Below are 17,542 nucleotides of genomic sequence, written 5' to 3'. Positions count from 1 at the left end.
CAGATGAAAGCGTTGTTATCTATAAATTCGAGGTGCGAACACTCTTGTGTCACTCCGGTCCTGACACTCCCAGGAACCACGCTACTGAACCAGTCAAGTAAGTGTCGCTTGTTTATTAATAACACTTAAATTTTCTTTATCATAACATAGCAGAAAATAATTAATCTCCTTTAAAATAAACTAACCTAATACATTTTTGTTTCAGAGCGATGAGACTTCTTCTACTGATAGCGGTGTCAGCATGCGCTGTCATAACAATAGAAGCGCGTAATGTACAGAAGGGCGAGCCAGGCGTCGCAGATGCAGTGGCGCCCACGGGCGGCGACCTGACCGTCGCCGGCACCTCGCAGGACCAGGCCTCCGCCGGCACCGAGCACAAGAAGGCCAAGGACAGCCACCACGAGGCCGGCGGCGGCCACGAGCACCACGCCCACCACCACAAGGAGGAGGAAGAAAAGGGAGGCAAAGGCTACAAGTCCCACCACCACCACGACAAAGGCGAACACGGCCACCACGGGAAACACCATCACGAGGGCCACCATGACGAACACGGCGGACACAAGAAAAAGCACCACGACGAACACGATCACCACGGTGAACACCACGAAGCCGCACACGGACACAAAGGTGGCAAGTTCGGCCACAAGAAGGGACATAAGAAGGGTTCCAAAACGACCGGCTTCCACCACAAGTCTCACAAGGACGAGTACCACAAGGAGCACAAGTTCTACGACGACTTCCACAAGGGTGGACATCACCACAAGCACGGAGATTTTCACGGCCACCACGACAAAAAAGATGGCCACCACAAGAAGGGTGGTCACCACGAGAAGGGACACCACGAGAAGCACCACGGCAAGAAGGGCCATCACGACAAGGGCCACTACGACGAGGACCACAAGGGCCACAAGGGCCACCACGGCCACGAGGAGCACCACGCCCACCACGAGGAGCACGGCAAGAAGGGCGGCCACGCGGGCGGCAAGGAACACGGATACAGCCACGGAAAGAAAGCATAAACAGAACGCAGTCACTTGTTATTGTTACACATTTTTGTTGTTTATTATTTTTATTTCAAACGAGTCATGTTTTGTTAATTTATTGAATAAGAAAATTATTTAAACATTTGGTTAGGTTAATTAAGTGAATACTGAAAAATCGAATCAATTAGAAATGAAACTTGTTGTGAAATTATAATTTTAGAAATAAAAATAATATTTTACTACATCACTAGTTTAATTTTAAACAAAAAGTCGTATCATTATTGATTACCTACTTGTTCAATGGCCCTTTCTTTACGCAAAGTGCCTACAACATCATTACTTTTTGCTATTGTCATTACATAAATTGATTTCTTGGCATTACACAATCGTAGTTGATGTTAGCAAGCCGATTGAATAACGAAATAAATGAATCTACAGGACTTTGCTCTGCTATGTAATCAAAGTCAGTAATAAAAAAAATACCTAGGTGTTTGTAGCAGTGTCGTTTGAGGAACAGACTCCATTTTTGACTATAATAATCATGTAGTGTAGGTAGAAGCAGGTCAAGGGGCATATTATTCTTATTGCTAATAACGTGAACAATTTGTTTTTGTGTGTGCATAAGTATGTGTAAAATTTATAATTTTTGGGTTTGAAAATGTATTACTTACTTATACACCTAGATTACAGTAGAAATAAATATCTTAAATACAGCCGAACACACCTCCTCCTTTTTTGAAGTCGGTTACTGTAAATCGTCATGAATGCCGCGTGCCGAGGTCCCAGGTTCGATTTTTGATCAGAAAATACAGGAGCAAAATATAGCTACAATCGCCAAGGTAGGTATCTAGCAAATAAGACGAAAATCACTTACCATAATTCGATTGTGATGGAGGTCCGAGGGTACGACCATATTCGATTTTCATTGGATTTTTTCTTGTTTCTCTGATATCTTCTCTTAGCCCATAATGCTACCTTCAACATTAAGTAAATGTTAGGTACTGTTCTCTAAGTATGGTTAGGGACAGTTTAAAAAAAAATCACGATTAATGTGTATTCTCCTATTCTTGGATACCAATAATTATTAATTTTGGTAAGTTTTTTACAAACAATAAAATTAGGGTGTATATTTTCAGGATATTGCTTTTCAACTTAAGGTTTTGCTAAGCTTACTGTCCCATAATTATATCCTGTAGTAAAATCCAATATGTACAAAATGTTTTTAGCTTAACCAAATTCTATGTATTTACTTGCTTATGTATTTTTACTGTGCATATTAGCATAGTCATTGTGTCTTTAGGGAATGCATCACTATAATGTGAAGTGTATAAATACTCAGATTAAAATTAAATAAGGAGTTTCTGTTTCAATACATTACCAATTAAAAAGCATGAATTATGTAGATAGCACAAAATTTATTGTAAAAATATAACTGTAAAACTACAAGAGTGCCATAAGAGGAGCTAAGTGCTCAAACTCAATCTTCTCCGTGATGTTCTTAGTCTTAATATTTTCGTCCTGGTTGGCAATGAAGATTAGGTTTCCTTCGTCTTTCCAGCCATATTTCTTTACCCAGTGCTTTAGTGTGACATCTGAAAACATATTGTTGTTATGACTATTGTGTATAAATGCTAATTATTATCTCAAAACTGATGATGTTTCTCAGCAAAAAACAGCTGTTGCTTTTTTTAGTTAGGAGAATTAATTACCATCAATTCCTCCCAAAAGGTTGGCAAGATTGTTTTTGTCGATGGTCTGGAAGGTGATTCCAACTACGTGGCACACGAACTTGCGTATTGAATCATGGAACCCACTGATGCGGCTGCACAGCTCGGGCATTTGATGCACGCGGTTCCAGAACTGAGCAAAGTCACACTGCTCAAGGATATCTGCCAAGTATTTTATCTGAGAAATAGTCTCGTTTTCAACCTGAAAGTAACAAATAAATTGAATTTAATAAAATAAATTTATCTTGGATTTAGCTGGTAGGTAAAATTAAATTTCTTATTTCAAGTATAGTTGTATCTTCCTGCACATTTATGTACAATTTAATGCTCTTGAAACATTGTTAAATAAATAAAATAAAATAAAGTAGTATTTTTCATTCTTACTACAGATTCAAGCAACAAGCACTTGCAAAGGGTGAAATCAGTATGTGGGAAGTTGGTCAGTGCTTTCAAAAGGATCTGGCAGGTAATATCTGGGTTGAATTTCTCCGGGTTAAACTGGTACAGCTTCAAGACTGCCAAGTTTGCTTCCAAGTCGTAGGTATTCTCACGTGACTGCATTTCTACATATCGCTCCAGTGTCTGAAGATTGGCGGGGTTATACCTATAACAAAACAGTACACTCACTCAGTTAATAAAGGTAGCATTAAAACCTGAACTACCTAACCTCTTTTGCATTAATGAGACTAACCTTTCAATACTTCTTAGTATACTTGCAACCGTCTGTTTCATAGTTTCTGCCATTTTGAATATTAGATATTTATTTATGAAACACAAGCACTAAACTCAGAATTAGTGTAATACGAAGATGTTTTTCAGAAATACTTGATGATGGATGATGCCGTGGTGTTCCGTGAATTTTGACAGACTTGACATTTTTGTAGTTGTCAAAAATAGGGATGCATCGATGCGATTAGTTCAATTGATACTTGAATCGCAATAATCGTGACTGTGTTTAGGTTTAATACTACTTTTCAAGCAAATTGCCAAATCCCGCCACACCGCCCACAAATAAAAAAATACAAAAGTGTTGTTTTAGCTTAGATAATTCAAAAGAAAACCATTGTGGCCGTAACCAACAGACATTACTTCAAGTTTAAATTTATATCGATATCAATGCCAGTCTTATTCAATTACATTAGATATGGAATAGAAACGGTACTTCACTATTTAACCGAGATCGTGTGGCCTCATAGAGTTATTAACCCTCTATGTGTGGCCTGCGGCAACCGATTGAAGTGATTTTTTTGATACACACACAGATTAAAAAACTTTTTAACCATGCTGCATGTAATTTTAATGAGCTGTGTCACTTGCTGTAAGATTTTTATAACCGAAGATGATACAAGCAAATTATTACAAAATTAGGGAATTTATAGCTTAGAAAAAGCTAACGCTGATATCAGTTATCACAGTAAAGAATATAATCAGTAATCTAAACTCTTCTCTAGAAGAGAAAGTAGAACAATGATAGTTTTTGCAATTTGAAATTTCAAGTTACCAAATAAATCAACAATACAGAAAATTTAGCTTTATTAATAATACTATTATTAATTACAATTATAATTACTTATTGCTAATGCCTTACAAAAATAACTTATATTATGAACACTGCCATCCTCACTTTATACTAGTAAAACTATTTTATACTAATAAAACTATTGTTTCTTAAAACTTTTTAGAATAGGATAAATATTGTCAAAGGCTTCATAAATCTCTTGTCGAACTTTGGCACCAGTTAGCACAACTTTTCCGGAAACAAATATTAATAACACTATCCTAGGTTTAACCATTCGGTATATAAGTCCGGGGAATAACTCTGGTTCATATGAACTGAACTGGCCGTGAGTGAGGACCAGACCTTCTAGTCGTATTGGGAATTTAACATCACAACTGCCTACCATGTTTTGTATTTTGAAGTCCAGGAACTTGGCCTGTAAAAGAAATTATTTACATGTTTATATTAAAGTATTTTAAAAATAGTGTCATTAGTTATGTGATGATTTGTTTGCATTTGAAAAAGGGTACATTAAGGATGTTGTTACAGTATCATTAAGTTCAGCTTTTTCAGGCAAAATAAATGGCATGCAAAATTACATTAAACAACAAAAACTCCACAATGTAATTACATGACCTAGTTTTTGAAGCAAGTAGATAATAAATAAATATAAATACATTTTCTTATTATTAAATTAAATTAAATAATCTAACCATTGGAATATAATACTTACTGTAAATCCAAGTTTCTGAATAATCCTAGCATATTTCCTAGCAGCCAGTCGCGAGTCTTCTTCACTTTTAGCACCTGTGCACACCATCTTTCCCGAGGAGAATATAAGTGCAGTGGTCCGGGGTTCTCTTATTCTCATGATCACCGCAGCAAAACGCTTCGGGTTGTATTCTGCATTACGCGCATGAAGTGCAATCTTTTTCAGATCTAGTTTGCAGTTCAAGTTAACAGTAGATACAATATTTCTGAAATAAAACAACAAACTTATTAGTCCTCGGTACCGAGTTAAAATCTAACTTCCTTCTAGAAATACCACAGCATTAATATTACCACACTATTTAAAAAAATACCATACTCACTGTAGTTGAGGAAGTATGCCAGGGTCAGCAGAGTGTGGAGTCATTGGAGTCATAGGCGCTGGACTAGCTTGACTGAGCATCGGCTGGCCCACTAGACTGCCACTAGTAATCATTGGCGACATGAGGTTTTGCTGGAAAAAAGCAATAATTTTATAGAATAGTTTGTAATTTGTCATTCATAGGTGGCTCTTAATAAAAAACCATTAGCTCAGTACTCACCGGTGTCTGGGGCTGCATCATTTGCTGAGGAGTAGCATAGCTTGCGGTTGGCGCGTAAGTATGCATAGTTCTTTGAGGTGTACCCAAACTAAAGCCCACGAGAGGTGAAGCCATCGTTGCGAGGGTGTGTGATTGTTGCTGCTGCTGCTGCTGGTGTTGTTGCTGCTGCTGCATAGCATTTGGTAAGATTTGCTGATCTTCTTCTGGCTGATGGAGGGGCGTACCGATTCCCGGTATATTATATGGACTTGGAAGCATTTGATCCATTTTGAACAACTATTAGGAACTACGAATAACCTATAAAACTTTGCAGCGCTAAATTTATTGAAATTAAAAAACAATTCCACTTTGTTTTAACGTAAAACAAAACTGCTCGCCAAGCCAAATTGTTCGTGTCCGTTCTGTCAAAAATCTGTCACTGTCATCAAATTTTTTTTTCGTCAATAGTGTTTTTTCTATTTGCCGGACAGGTCAAAGGCGTATACATTATAATTCTCACATGTAAATTACTTTTTTATAATCAGCTAACTCAAAAATTTCATTATTTTCTAAGGTTTGGTAGTGGTTCTTGAAGACTACATTTACTTGAACTTGAAGCGCGTGTTTCGCTACCCCACACAATGTATTATGTGCCTTAATAAAACACAGCGTTCTGTTGAGAGAGCTGTCTATGATCTTTGCCTAAATTTAGTCTATGGTATAAGAAAACTTACCAATTGTCTCTGCTTTATCATCTAGTTTACCTTCTTCATACACCAGCCCCCCTAGACAAAACGCACTTTTTGATCGAATCGAAAATCGAATCCGTCAAATTCCATACAAAAAAGGGGCTTTTCGACCACTTTTCGACTGGTTTGCGATTATTATTGCACTTTGTCTAGACCCACAGCTGGCACCACTTTCTATGGAAATTGGTGATCTGTCAACTTGACATTTCATAGCGTTTGTGATTTTTGCCGCCTACACAGCAAAAATTTTTATCTTCTTGTTTTTTTAAGTATAAAATAAGAATAAAACACAGTTAAAATGTGCAAATAGGAAATATAAGTGATGCAGAGTGTAAGGGTAAAGAGTGGTGACGGTGAAAGGTTGACTTCTGTCGGCCCGGCTGAAGGAAAAGCTCGAAATCCGAGTCGTCTTTTTCAGATTCATCCTCATCATCCTCGGAAATGGAAATGTTTGCTTCACCACCTCCAAATAGGCGACGGAGGCCATGTAAGTGTTAACCCCACTCGTAAGACACTCGGTCGAAACTTTGACGACTCAGATGAATGTTATTTCCAACTTTGTTGCGCACCACTTACCTTCTACATCAAGCCTACTAGATGGTAATAGCTTGCAAAGTAGTATTCAGTTCCTCTAAAGAACGATTTCAGTTACTTCGTTATCGTAAAGTGAAGTTAAGATCAATCATAAGGAAGATAGAATATTACTTTTCCTTTTCCTGCTGACTGAGCGAATTATTAATGAGATAAATTGCAGCATTTTGGCTACCTTATAGCGGGTTAAAGGCAGCTAGTTGAACATTCTGTTTGAATGATGCAATTGTTACTACCATTCTATTCATAAATAAGTAAAATTATTTTAGATTGGGCTTAAAAGGCCTCTTAAATTTAGATGTTAATCATTTATTTCAAAAATTTTATTTTGTAATGTTTGGTTCTGGCTTGATAATCCAAGAACCCTGAAACCACAATGCAATTCTTTGTGGAAAAAAGAGCGGAATCTTTTTAATGAACGCGAGCACTGTTTAAGGTAATTGCTAATATTAACCTTCGTACAACATTACAAAAGGCTCCCCCAACCTAGTCATGGGTGGGTCACAGATCTGGTTGAACACCTTATCATATTTAAATTAAACAATATGCGAGTATACCTACTTAAAAATTCTCAAAAGAGTTCAAGATAAGAAGTTAATAGAAACAATGTTTCTTTTCAAAGATGGGCTTTATGCTCATGTTGCGATAAGACATTTTTATCTAGTTTCTGAAATAGTATGTAGATCTTCTTCAGGATCACAATGCACGACCGGTTAGTGAAGGTCAACTCTCAGAACACTTACTTTCATCTGCCAGAGCAGAGACTCACAGGCGTTTCCTCCAAGGAATCTTACAACTGAAGCCCTGCCATTTATTTTGTCTTCGGCACTGCAGATTTTTCTCAGCGGTGTCAAGTGGAGTTGCGGAAACTCCTCGTGCCAGTGGCATTTGAGTAATAATATACCGAAAATATAATTTATTCTATTGGGTCATCAGAACAGATCTGTCTTAATCGCTCATGTCTCATAGACACTGAGACTTTCAGAAACCTTATTTTTTTGCATGTCAATCGCAAGTAAATAGAGCCAACACAAATATCCTAAATTCCCAAGCCTGGAATACTCTCAGAAACATCATGGCAGAATAATGTCTCTAAATATCTTAAAGGACTGGGACCTTATTTGTGCACTAAGACAAGCTCAAAAACTTGGGACTTTATTTAAAAAAAAAAAAAAAAAATTTATACATTTGCCAACTGCAACATTGACTGTCCCCGGAGGACGTCTCTCTTCAAGCAATAGGTATGGTATGTAAAAGATACAACATCAACTCAAGTCAAAGCATAACTGATTTATTATTTGTATACCCACAATTAGTTACAATATTATAAACTGTCAATGTCAACTAAATACACAATAGTATGCAGCTGTTTCTGAGAGGATTTTAAGAGGTATAGACGCCATAGACTTTAGTTCAAAGCCGTTGCGGCGAAAAGAAGTCACAGACTTCCAAGTCCACAGACGCAGCGGATGCGTAGTGGGGCGTTCAACTAGGGTTGCTAATTATTTTTTTTTCGAAAATATTATTATAACAGTAGATTAAAGGTCAGAGAAAGAAAATAGACAGTACTTTACAAAAATTTTACAGGTCAGTGTTACAACGCACACCTAAAATGTAATGTTGGCATTTACTTTTGAAAAATACATATATATTTTTACTAGTGATGATGACACTCCAATGCGATGGAGATGTAGCATTAAGTCATCAGGATCGATTGAATGAAGTTCACATCCTGATACAAGGAGGTACTCGATCACGGGCCCTCCTCAAATTAACCACCAAGCTCCTGAAGGTCACATTCTGACACAGACACAGTCAGAAACGAAGGAGGTACTCGATCACGGGCCCTCCTCAAATTGACCACCAAGCTCCTGAAGGTCACATTCTGACACAGACACAGTCAGAAACGAAGGAGGTACTCGATCACGGGCCCTCCTCAAATTGACCACCAAGCTCCTGAAGGTCACATTCTGACACAGACACAGTCAGAAACGAAGGAGGTACTCGATCACGGGCCCTCCTCAAATTGACCACCAAGCTCATGAACTTGACCGAACAGCTCGACATGACGCTGTCGGCTTGTTATCTACCAGGAGATGGGATTGCAGACCGGGCCATAGGCACGGTATCCCAGACCACCTGTAACATCAAAGGGTCGAGTAGTACCCAGGTGGAATCTATTAGTACCCCAGGCCGCGGAGGCCATACTCAGTGTATGGGGAGTCCCAGACAGAGACTTGTTTGCTTCCATTTAGAATATATTAGTACCCCAGGCCGCGGAGGCCATACTCAGTGTATGGGGAGTCGCAGACAGAGACTTGTTTGTTCCAGTTAGAATCCATTAGTACCCCCGGCCACAGAGGCTATATTCATTATGTAGGGGTGTCCCAAAATAGACTTATTGGCTTCCAGGGCCACGGCAGTAGTATTAACTATGTTACACTGGACTCAAAAGATGGATGTTAAATATTAAATAAAATTATACTGTTTGTGTTCCTTAAATAAACAAGTAAAATTATAATTGAAAATTAGCTAATAAATAGTATTATCCATCTTTTGTACCACATTAAGGCAAATAGATCAGAACTCTGATTCTTTATGACGCCCTTCAGCCGTCTCTGGGATTATCAGCTGGATGAGTGTTTTCACCTCCCAGCTACAGACGTTACCATACTTGAATGGCAGACGGAACATACATTCTAATAACATCGGCCCCAGTGCTAATAAAGGATCTGTTAGAGACCCTAGTCTACAACAAGTAGATAAGTTATCTCTCCAAAATTTAAAATTGGTGGTGGAAGGAGCAATCATAAGATGCATTATGTGGGTCAATCTCACAGCATTGACCACAAGTTACCAACTGGTAGTGATGTGGTAGCCAGTGGCGGCGTAGCGTGGTTTGGCGCGCGGGGCGGTCCGTACCCCCCATATATATCCGCCCCCCCGGGGGCTATGGCACCCCAGAATGGTCTGGTCTGGTGCCCCCCAGGATTTTTGGGTTACCGATTCGAAGATGAAAGATGTTTTACGCCGTTACTATAGCGCTGCTGTTAGCCAAGCTGTTTTTACAGCAAAAACTTGCAGTACAAAACTGATACTTAGGTCAGTTGTATCTACCTTTACCTTTTGTACATCAGTTCCTTAAGGCCATTTCACTTGCAAGGCCAAGTACACCGAGATCACCGGTCTTTAGTATTAAATTACTGGAATTAATTTGACTGGTTGCCGGCTGCTGGACTTTCTTCTAGCATTGAATTTTACTTGATAAACAGCTCTCATTCTTCTTCTTGCTTCAGATCGAAGAATCCATGATCTCATTCCTTTGGACACATTACAGGATTACTTTTTTGAAGTATCAGAATATGATCACATTGTGACATTGGCGTATCTAGGGTTGTTTTTCGGGGGGGGGGCCCAGAACCTCCCCGCTATAGACATGACGTCAGCATTTTGGCTGATATTTGGATCTGAATCTGATTCAACCACCTACAGACTGTCTCCGACTGCTAAGCACCCAGATGGACGCATAATTATGTCCTGTAGTTTCATATTAGTGAACTGATAAAGACTTCATTTTAATGGAGACCCCAGAGTTATGTGTGAAATTTGTTTATTTCCATAAACAATATGATAACGCCTGTTTTCCAGGTCAAATATTACAAATTGGATTAAGATCATTTTTAGTGAATAATTACTTCTCCAAGAAGTGCAGTGAATATTTGCTTCTCCATGAAGTGTTTGGTCTGCAGTAACATCCAGATACTGGCTGGACAAGAGAGTAGTTGATAAGACCCCCAATATTTAATTGGAGGTGGGGGTATGTATACCTTTATGAAATATTACTGCAGAGACCTACGAAGGAACAATAACATCTTGTATTTATGAGTTTATAATTTTACAAGCATGTTATTAATAGTTAATTGTTTAATGTTATGTTATTCATTACAAGTTTTTAGTAATGTTTTAATTGTTCAAGATGAAAACATGTTTATGTTTATACATATTTATATTTTCAGATGGGGAGATCTTACTATTAACCTACCATAAGTACCAGAATGATTTTATTGGTTGATAAGAAGTTAATGACATAATGTTGATCTCAAGGAGATGTCCTAAATAATTTGAGTTATTTAACCTAAAGACTGGTTACTTGTTTAATAAGTTTCTTATTGGTTCGTCTGCTTCTCAGAGAGTACAATAAGTTGTTTAATGTATTATTTTGTATTGTGATATTAAACTTCTTTATATTCTTTCATTCTTAATACATTTTATATCACATAGCGTTTGTGCTTGACACCAGCAGATAACAAACAGGTCTCAACAGAACGCTGTGTTTTATTAAGGCACATAATAGAACTGTTTTGCATTACAACAAAACAGTTATTATGTGTAGAATAAAACACAGCGTTCCAGCAAGTGCTTGCTGGTGTTGGACGACTATGAAATGTCAAGTTGACAGATCACCAATTTCCATAGAAAGTGGTGCCAGCTGGCATGAAGCTAAAGATAAAAATGGAGGGCAGAGTTGGAACAAAAACTTGAGTCAAATACCTACTTATATCTATCTCGCTCTCTGCGGCCCTACCTCTCTTTTTAGTGTGAACTGTAGTATTGCTATCTTCTGATTTAAATCTCCTTGTAAATTCTTCGAAATAGCCAATTCACTAACCAAATCAGAAGTTAAACAAATAAATAATTAATATTTGAAACTAAGATTACCTAGTTAAATAAAAAAAATACAAAATTGTCGGCCATTTAGGCTTAATGTGTTGGCGAATCAGGGAATTACAATCCCAATTCCTGGGTAATCGGTACCATGTGGCAACATCGGCCCAATCCGGCCCATCATGGCGGTTGTTTACTATTTTGTTTATTAAGCAGTTAATTTCGTTTGAGATTGTTTACAGGAAATAATCATTGTTTTATCACAAGAATTGGTGCAACATTTTGTAGTGCGTGGTTGCGGTAGTACGTGGTGTCCTGGAATTGACATAAGATTCCACGCGTAAGTGTTTATTTCGTGATTTCCGACATTGGATCATTGTAAACATTTTTCACATTTTTTACAGTAATTTCTTCCTAAAACGTTTTACCAGTAATTACACTTATCATTTTTAATGATACCTATGTCAAGAAATAAAGATTTTACATTGGTTTCATTGAATTTGAGCAATTTTATATTTTTTGTTTATTTAGAAAGAGCGAGTCTGCCCACAGAGAGCGAGATAGTGATACTTAGTTTGTGCTTCAAGTAGGTATTCGGAGTGTGGCCTCCATTTTTATCTGTAGCTTCATGCCAGCTGGTGTATGAAGAAGGTAAACTAGATGATAAAGCAGAGACAATTGGTAAGTTTTCTTATACCATAGACTAAATTTAGGCAAAGATCATAGACAGCTCTCTCAACAGAACGCTGTGTTTTATTCTACACATAATAACTGTTTTGTTGTAATGCAAAACAGTTCTATTATAACACAAACATGATGACCTTAGAGTTTAAATGGCACGTCTCGTGCTAGAAAAAAGTGTATAACGAAAAAGAAGATTTAGCCAGTAGCCCTGCATCACTTATCATCCATAGAGAAGGGGGCGTCGTAAGGGCCGAGGGGGCGCGGCTTATTGATAAATATCCGGTTTTTGGTTATCCGGTTTGTCCATATGTCAGTCATTTTAGACTAATGTAATCCATAGAGAAAAGTAATACATAGGAAGTAATCTGTGAAGTCAACCAACTTGTCAAGTTATTTCTGTTCTCCAAAACTCCAAAATAACTTTTCTGAAGTTGCGATTGTGAAAGGCTGCTAAATAGGAATACTAAATATATTACCCTAACGCTATGGGCACAGACACAGAGAAGGAAGCAGGTTCTTACATCCTCAAAAGCTATGGAGATTTTTTCAAAAAACAGTACCAAGATCTTGCTTTACTCAGTAACAACGGTGTATGGGATGAAAACAAAACATTCTTGCCGATACAAGTTCTTATGGAGCCCAATGAACACATATCGGTAACGAAATTGGTTGCATCTGATAATACATTGATGACTAAAGTTTTGGGTGTTTTATCTTCACTTTGTGTAGAGGTGATGGAGCTAAAAAAGGAGGCGTTTGAAAGGTATGTTACAGATCAACAACAAAGAGATTCATAATATTGTTAAAGTAATAATTTTGCCACTCTAAATAATATTTAAAGTAGTTTAAACTTCTTCTTCTTCCTCTTCTTCGTCTTGCACCCAAGGCACTATTTGTAAAAAAAAGTAAATAAATATTAATTTGTTACAGATTTTTTCCATTCCTAGCAGTTTATGAGGAGTATGCTAGTAGTGAGGTTGCCTCTCAGATGGAAATCATATGTGAACTGAATGCTTTCGTTATACGCTGTGAGGAAAGCTTGAGAAATCTGTGCTCTCAAGTGTTTGCTGTGTACACAGAAGGAATAGTCAATCTAAGTATGTATTTAACTATGCGTAAGAGTTATATGAGTATTTCTTCTACTAGCTATTTTGTTAATTACAAAACCTAAAGGGAAAGAGAGAAGAGAGTTTGAATAATAATAAAGATAAGCATTAACAAGTTGCCAACATTTTAAAGTCTACATGTCTAAAATGGCCTTACCATAAGTTTTAGACAAACAAAGTGGATAATTATTCTACTTTCTGTAGCTTTCTCAATGATAATTCATTAGGAGATAGAGAAGTAGTGCTTCAGTAATGCACACCAATCAGATTATTGGTAAACTAATTACTTATTGTGTATTTTTTTAGACGGGATCCAGCTACATTATGTAATCAATCACATTGGAGAATTATTCACGCTGCTTGTTTTGCTGGAGCTCCTCATATCCAACTGTTCTTTGTCTACAAAATGGAGCAAATACTGCAAAAGCCTAGAAGCTTACAGGGACTCCCCTGACAGTCTAGATGTCTCAGACTTTGAAGCCCTAACTACTGCCATAAAGAACATTACAACTAAATTGATGAATGATGACATTGTCCAAAGCTCTTTGCAAAGTCTTTTGTCACTCAGAAAGAATTTGGTGGACAAAAACTGCTCAAACGCTTCATTAGAATTCACACAGTATTTAAAACAAGCCATAGCCAACTTAGATAAATTAGTACAGGAGAAACCTAATGTCACCAACATGTACAAATGTATCAAAATGAATTCCCTTTTTGTGCTGAGTTCACATTTATTTGGGAACAATGATAAGAAAGTTTTTAAATCTCTAATAGATTTAAACACAAAGGTTGGTTTTTTATTTTTTATGCTAATTTACCAACTGGTATTTTTCATTTATCAACTAAATAATTATACTCTCTTTTTCAGGCACACAGCATTCATGTAATAGGGACAACAATTTGGTTTCCAGAACAGTTTCTTCAAAGACATTTACCAGCACTCTGTGGAAGCCATGGAAAAATAGCCCAGACAATGCTGAAAGCGCGCCAAGCACACATAAGTGCTAAAAAAGGATCCCTCACAAAAGACATTTCTTATCTCCAGTCTTTATGCACTCAGTGGGCTTTATCAGTAGAAGACACCTTCTCATCAAGCCATAACAAGTTGTGTGCAGCAGAAATGACCCAACATGCTAAAATACTTCTAGAAGGCTTAGAAATCACATCCAACATTAGTTACTCCATCCTGACACTTATTAATTTACACCTATCACTTGGCATACCACTATCTAAAAGTGTGCTCATGTCATCATTTGAAATAATAGATATGTTGAAAAGTTTACAAAATGTGGTTTTGCGAAATCACTATCCAATAATCAACTCTATCAACATGATCATACAGCATTTGATATTCCAAGCCACCATGTCTGTGCAAGAAGTGAGGAAAACTTTAATGACTGACAAAAATTACGCAAATAAAAGACTTGATGAACTCACATGCATTGTGATTGCAGAGCAAGCTTTAAAAGGAGCTACGACTATGGAGAGAAACATAGCTGCGAATATAGCTCTAAGCTTTGTGCCAGATACCACATATTTAGAAGATAGCTATGCTAGACTTGGTGTTCTGCTTGAAAAAGTTCAAACACTTTCCAGTTTTAAGAAGACCTTTGAAAACTTGTGCAACTGCTCCTGGATGCTGTGGCATCAGAACATTGTACCCATTTACTTTGAGCAGAATTTCACCACTCAATTGAATGCCTTAAAAGTCAAATATTTCCTAATCGTATTAGAAGACTGTTTTACAATGCTTCACAAGACTGACAACCTTTATGAAATGAATAAATCTCAAGAATTTCTCAGTGACATGAGAAATCTTATTGATGAAAAAATACTCAAAACTACAAGTCAGAATATTGAAACCAATCTCAGATTACATATTCATTCTCACCTGCAACTGGATGTTGTTAATCCATTTACATCTGATATAACAAAGAAACTATTACTGGCTATTGATAATTTTCGTATTCAGAATGTGTATTTGTGCGTAGTGCCATCAGTGGAGCACTATCTGTCTACCATGTATTATAACTTGACCACGGTTGTATTGTCAGACTGGAAAACTTATGGCGAGATGCGACAAATGGCGAAGTTCAAGTTCAACCTTCGCACTGTTCAAGACAACCTCCCCACGCAAACCCTCGAGCAAGGCTTAGATGTGTTGGAAATAATGCGAAACATTCACATATTTGTCGCTAAGTACTTGTACAATCTGAACAATCAAATATTTATTGAAAAAAGCAGCAATAACAAGCATTTGAATTCAATTAATATCAGGCACGTCGCTAATTCAATAAGAACTCATGGCACTGGCATCATGAACACGACAGTCAATTTCACTTATCAATTCTTGAAGAAAAAGTTTTTTACCTTTTCCCAGTTTATGTACGATGAACAAATTAAGTCTAGATTGATAAAAGATCTGCGGTACTTCAAAGAAATTTCTGTTACAAGCGGAAATATGTATCCCTATAGGAATGCTGAGAAATTCAATAAGGGTATCAAGGTGCTTGGAACAGATGAAGATGGACAAAGTTACTTGGATCTGTTCAGAGATCTGATCAGCCAAATTGGGAATGCGATGGGGTACGTGCGAATGATAAGGTCTGGCGGCAGACATTGCTGTTCAGACGCAACTGTGTTCTTGCCGTCACTAGAAACTACGAGTTCATTCAAAGAATTGAGCGACGAATGTGGTTTGGGACCCAAAACAATTAACTCCGCTGAAAATTTAGACAGCACTATCAATGGTTTGCTGACGAACTTTTTACAGGGTACGGAATATTTTAAGTTGCTCGTCGATGTGTTTGCGCCAGTTTTCAGAAACCCCAAAAACGTTCACCTGAAGAACTTCTTCATTATTGTGCCGCCGCTGACTCTTAACTTCGTAGAGCACATGATATTATCTAAAGATAAAATGACAAAGAAAAATAAGGCTGGGGCAGCATTCACTGATGATGGTTTCGCGATGGGAATCGCTTACATTTTGAAGTTATTGGATCAGGTAATACTGATAGTTAAAACAATATTTTACCTAATGTTATGATACCATTGTGGTCTCAAGAAATGTAATTATAAATGTTATTTTCAGGATTCTGACTTTGAATCTTTACACTGGTTCGATGCTGTATGGAAGCACATATCTACTGAAAGAAAAACTCTTGAAGAACAGAAGACTAAAGGGTCAGTTCAACTGCAGCAAGCTTTAGCCCTTACGGAAAAGAAGATCAAAATCATAGAAGAAGAATTTAAACTTTTGTATTACAGTCTCACTAGTGCGAGAATATTTTTTAGATGAGCACATAGTATGTTATATAGCTATTAAATTATGCAAATAAACAATATTAAACATATATTTAGGTCGTTCAAGAAGTAATTTATTCAAAGAATAACTGCTCGTGCTATCTAAATTCAATTTTGTCGGAAATAGCTTTTTATGAGCGTGCAATTAATTAATTGAGCTTTTTGTTAACGCGTGCGTGTGACGTAATGCTATAAACGTATGTATAATAAGATAGATAATTATGTTAAGATATCGTGATAATGATGAAATACAAAATGGAAGTATATAGAGTTCATATTTGATATTCATCCTAACTGTGATAAATAAAGATTGTATACGTAATATGACAGCAAGTTACAATATTTTTAAAGTATCAAAACAAAATATCCATAAAAACCGACTAATCGCTAGGTAATTACTGTGTAATTATATTCTGTGTTAATTTCTGAATTATTGATAGATTTCTACATATAAAATTTATTCTAAAGACACTAGAAATGATTCTAAAGAAAGACCCTAGAAATTAGTTTCGGCATTATGTAATTGATAAATATCGCCTTGTTATTAATATGTAAACTTATTATTGTTATAACGAATATTTGGGTGAAAATTCATTATTTTTAAATAAAGCAACGTAAATTATTGATATATCTTTTATTTAGATATTCAACTGTACTACATGAATGAGAAGTGTTTGAAAATCGAGGTCAAAACCGTCAAAAGTCGTATCTGCTACTATCTTACGCTGAATCTAAGGTCGGAGTTACGAGAAGCTAGTTAATACACATTCAGAATATAGGCATAAAAAGTAAAAACTAATAATATAGCAACAAAAGTAACAAAATTACTTGCATTGACATCTAGTTAAATATTCATGCTTCTCCTAACTCGACAGGACAAAAATAGAATAAATGTTATTTGAAGAAATACATGCAAATTATTATATAAAATATTATTTATATAGGTA

General features: G+C 36.7%; 4 protein-coding genes and 1 long non-coding RNA gene across 5 annotated transcripts; 3 read left to right on the top strand and 2 right to left on the bottom strand.

Moving 5' to 3' along the window:
* Window positions 1–65: 65 nt before the first annotated feature.
* Window positions 66–1,225, top strand: LOC135072904 (histidine-rich glycoprotein-like). The gene is made up of 2 exons (XM_063966928.1): window positions 66–97; window positions 206–1,225. The coding sequence occupies exon 2, from the start codon at window positions 210–212 to the stop codon at window positions 1,017–1,019; it is 810 nt and encodes a 269-aa protein (XP_063822998.1). The 5' UTR covers window positions 66–97; window positions 206–209; the 3' UTR covers window positions 1,020–1,225.
* A 1,153-nt stretch (window positions 1,226–2,378) lies between these two features.
* On the bottom strand, window positions 2,379–3,591 carry LOC135072903 (eukaryotic translation initiation factor 3 subunit K). Its single transcript, XM_063966927.1, has 4 exons — window positions 3,402–3,591; window positions 3,095–3,314; window positions 2,693–2,912; window positions 2,379–2,575 (listed from the first exon to the last, which is right to left on the bottom strand). The coding sequence occupies exons 1-4, from the start codon at window positions 3,452–3,454 to the stop codon at window positions 2,424–2,426; spliced, it is 645 nt and encodes a 214-aa protein (XP_063822997.1). The 5' UTR covers window positions 3,455–3,591; the 3' UTR covers window positions 2,379–2,423.
* Window positions 3,592–4,226: 635 nt separating this feature from the next.
* On the bottom strand, window positions 4,227–5,948 carry LOC135072902 (TATA-box-binding protein). The gene is made up of 4 exons (XM_063966926.1): window positions 5,519–5,948; window positions 5,300–5,430; window positions 4,942–5,185; window positions 4,227–4,644 (listed from the first exon to the last, which is right to left on the bottom strand). The coding sequence occupies exons 1-4, from the start codon at window positions 5,783–5,785 to the stop codon at window positions 4,369–4,371; spliced, it is 918 nt and encodes a 305-aa protein (XP_063822996.1). The 5' UTR covers window positions 5,786–5,948; the 3' UTR covers window positions 4,227–4,368.
* Window positions 5,949–6,412: 464 nt separating this feature from the next.
* On the top strand, window positions 6,413–11,087 carry LOC135072466 (uncharacterized). The gene is made up of 2 exons (XR_010257444.1): window positions 6,413–6,733; window positions 10,486–11,087. It is a non-coding gene; the product is annotated as an uncharacterized LOC135072466 (long non-coding RNA).
* Window positions 11,088–12,470: 1,383 nt separating this feature from the next.
* Window positions 12,471–17,219, top strand: LOC135072447 (WASH complex subunit 4). The gene is made up of 5 exons (XM_063966347.1): window positions 12,471–12,949; window positions 13,117–13,283; window positions 13,599–14,080; window positions 14,161–16,296; window positions 16,384–17,219. The coding sequence occupies exons 1-5, from the start codon at window positions 12,672–12,674 to the stop codon at window positions 16,588–16,590; spliced, it is 3,270 nt and encodes a 1,089-aa protein (XP_063822417.1). The 5' UTR covers window positions 12,471–12,671; the 3' UTR covers window positions 16,591–17,219.
* Window positions 17,220–17,542: the final 323 nt, after the last annotated feature.

This window comes from Ostrinia nubilalis, chromosome 6 (assembly GCF_963855985.1).
Source record: "Ostrinia nubilalis chromosome 6, ilOstNubi1.1, whole genome shotgun sequence".
In the NCBI taxonomy this organism is placed as follows: domain Eukaryota; kingdom Metazoa; phylum Arthropoda; class Insecta; order Lepidoptera; family Crambidae; genus Ostrinia; species Ostrinia nubilalis.
This window is presented reverse-complemented; position numbering and strand designations above follow the sequence as displayed.

Excerpts from the sequence above, each read along its gene's own strand:
- LOC135072447 (XM_063966347.1), top strand. The coding sequence starts at position 12,672 with ATGGGCACAGACACAGAGAAGGAAGCAGGTTCTTACATCCTCAAAAGC. Across the intron at positions 13,284-13,598 it reads AGAAGGAATAGTCAATCTAA|ACGGGATCCAGCTACATTAT; the intron begins GTATGTATTTAA and ends GTATTTTTTTAG. Across the intron at positions 16,297-16,383 it reads TTTTGAAGTTATTGGATCAG|GATTCTGACTTTGAATCTTT; the intron begins GTAATACTGATA and ends TGTTATTTTCAG.
- LOC135072902 (XM_063966926.1), bottom strand. The coding sequence starts at position 5,785 with ATGGATCAAATGCTTCCAAGTCCATATAATATACCGGGAATCGGTACG. Across the intron at positions 5,431-5,518 it reads TGATGCAGCCCCAGACACCG|CAAAACCTCATGTCGCCAAT; the intron begins GTGAGTACTGAG and ends GCTTTTTTCCAG. Across the intron at positions 4,645-4,941 it reads TTCAGAAACTTGGATTTACA|GCCAAGTTCCTGGACTTCAA; the intron begins GTAAGTATTATA and ends TTTCTTTTACAG.
- LOC135072903 (XM_063966927.1), bottom strand. The coding sequence starts at position 3,454 with ATGGCAGAAACTATGAAACAGACGGTTGCAAGTATACTAAGAAGTATT. Across the intron at positions 3,315-3,401 it reads ATACTAAGAAGTATTGAAAG|GTATAACCCCGCCAATCTTC; the intron begins GTTAGTCTCATT and ends GTTTTGTTATAG. Across the intron at positions 2,576-2,692 it reads CCTTTTGGGAGGAATTGATG|ATGTCACACTAAAGCACTGG; the intron begins GTAATTAATTCT and ends ATATGTTTTCAG.
- LOC135072904 (XM_063966928.1), top strand. The coding sequence starts at position 210 with ATGAGACTTCTTCTACTGATAGCGGTGTCAGCATGCGCTGTCATAACA.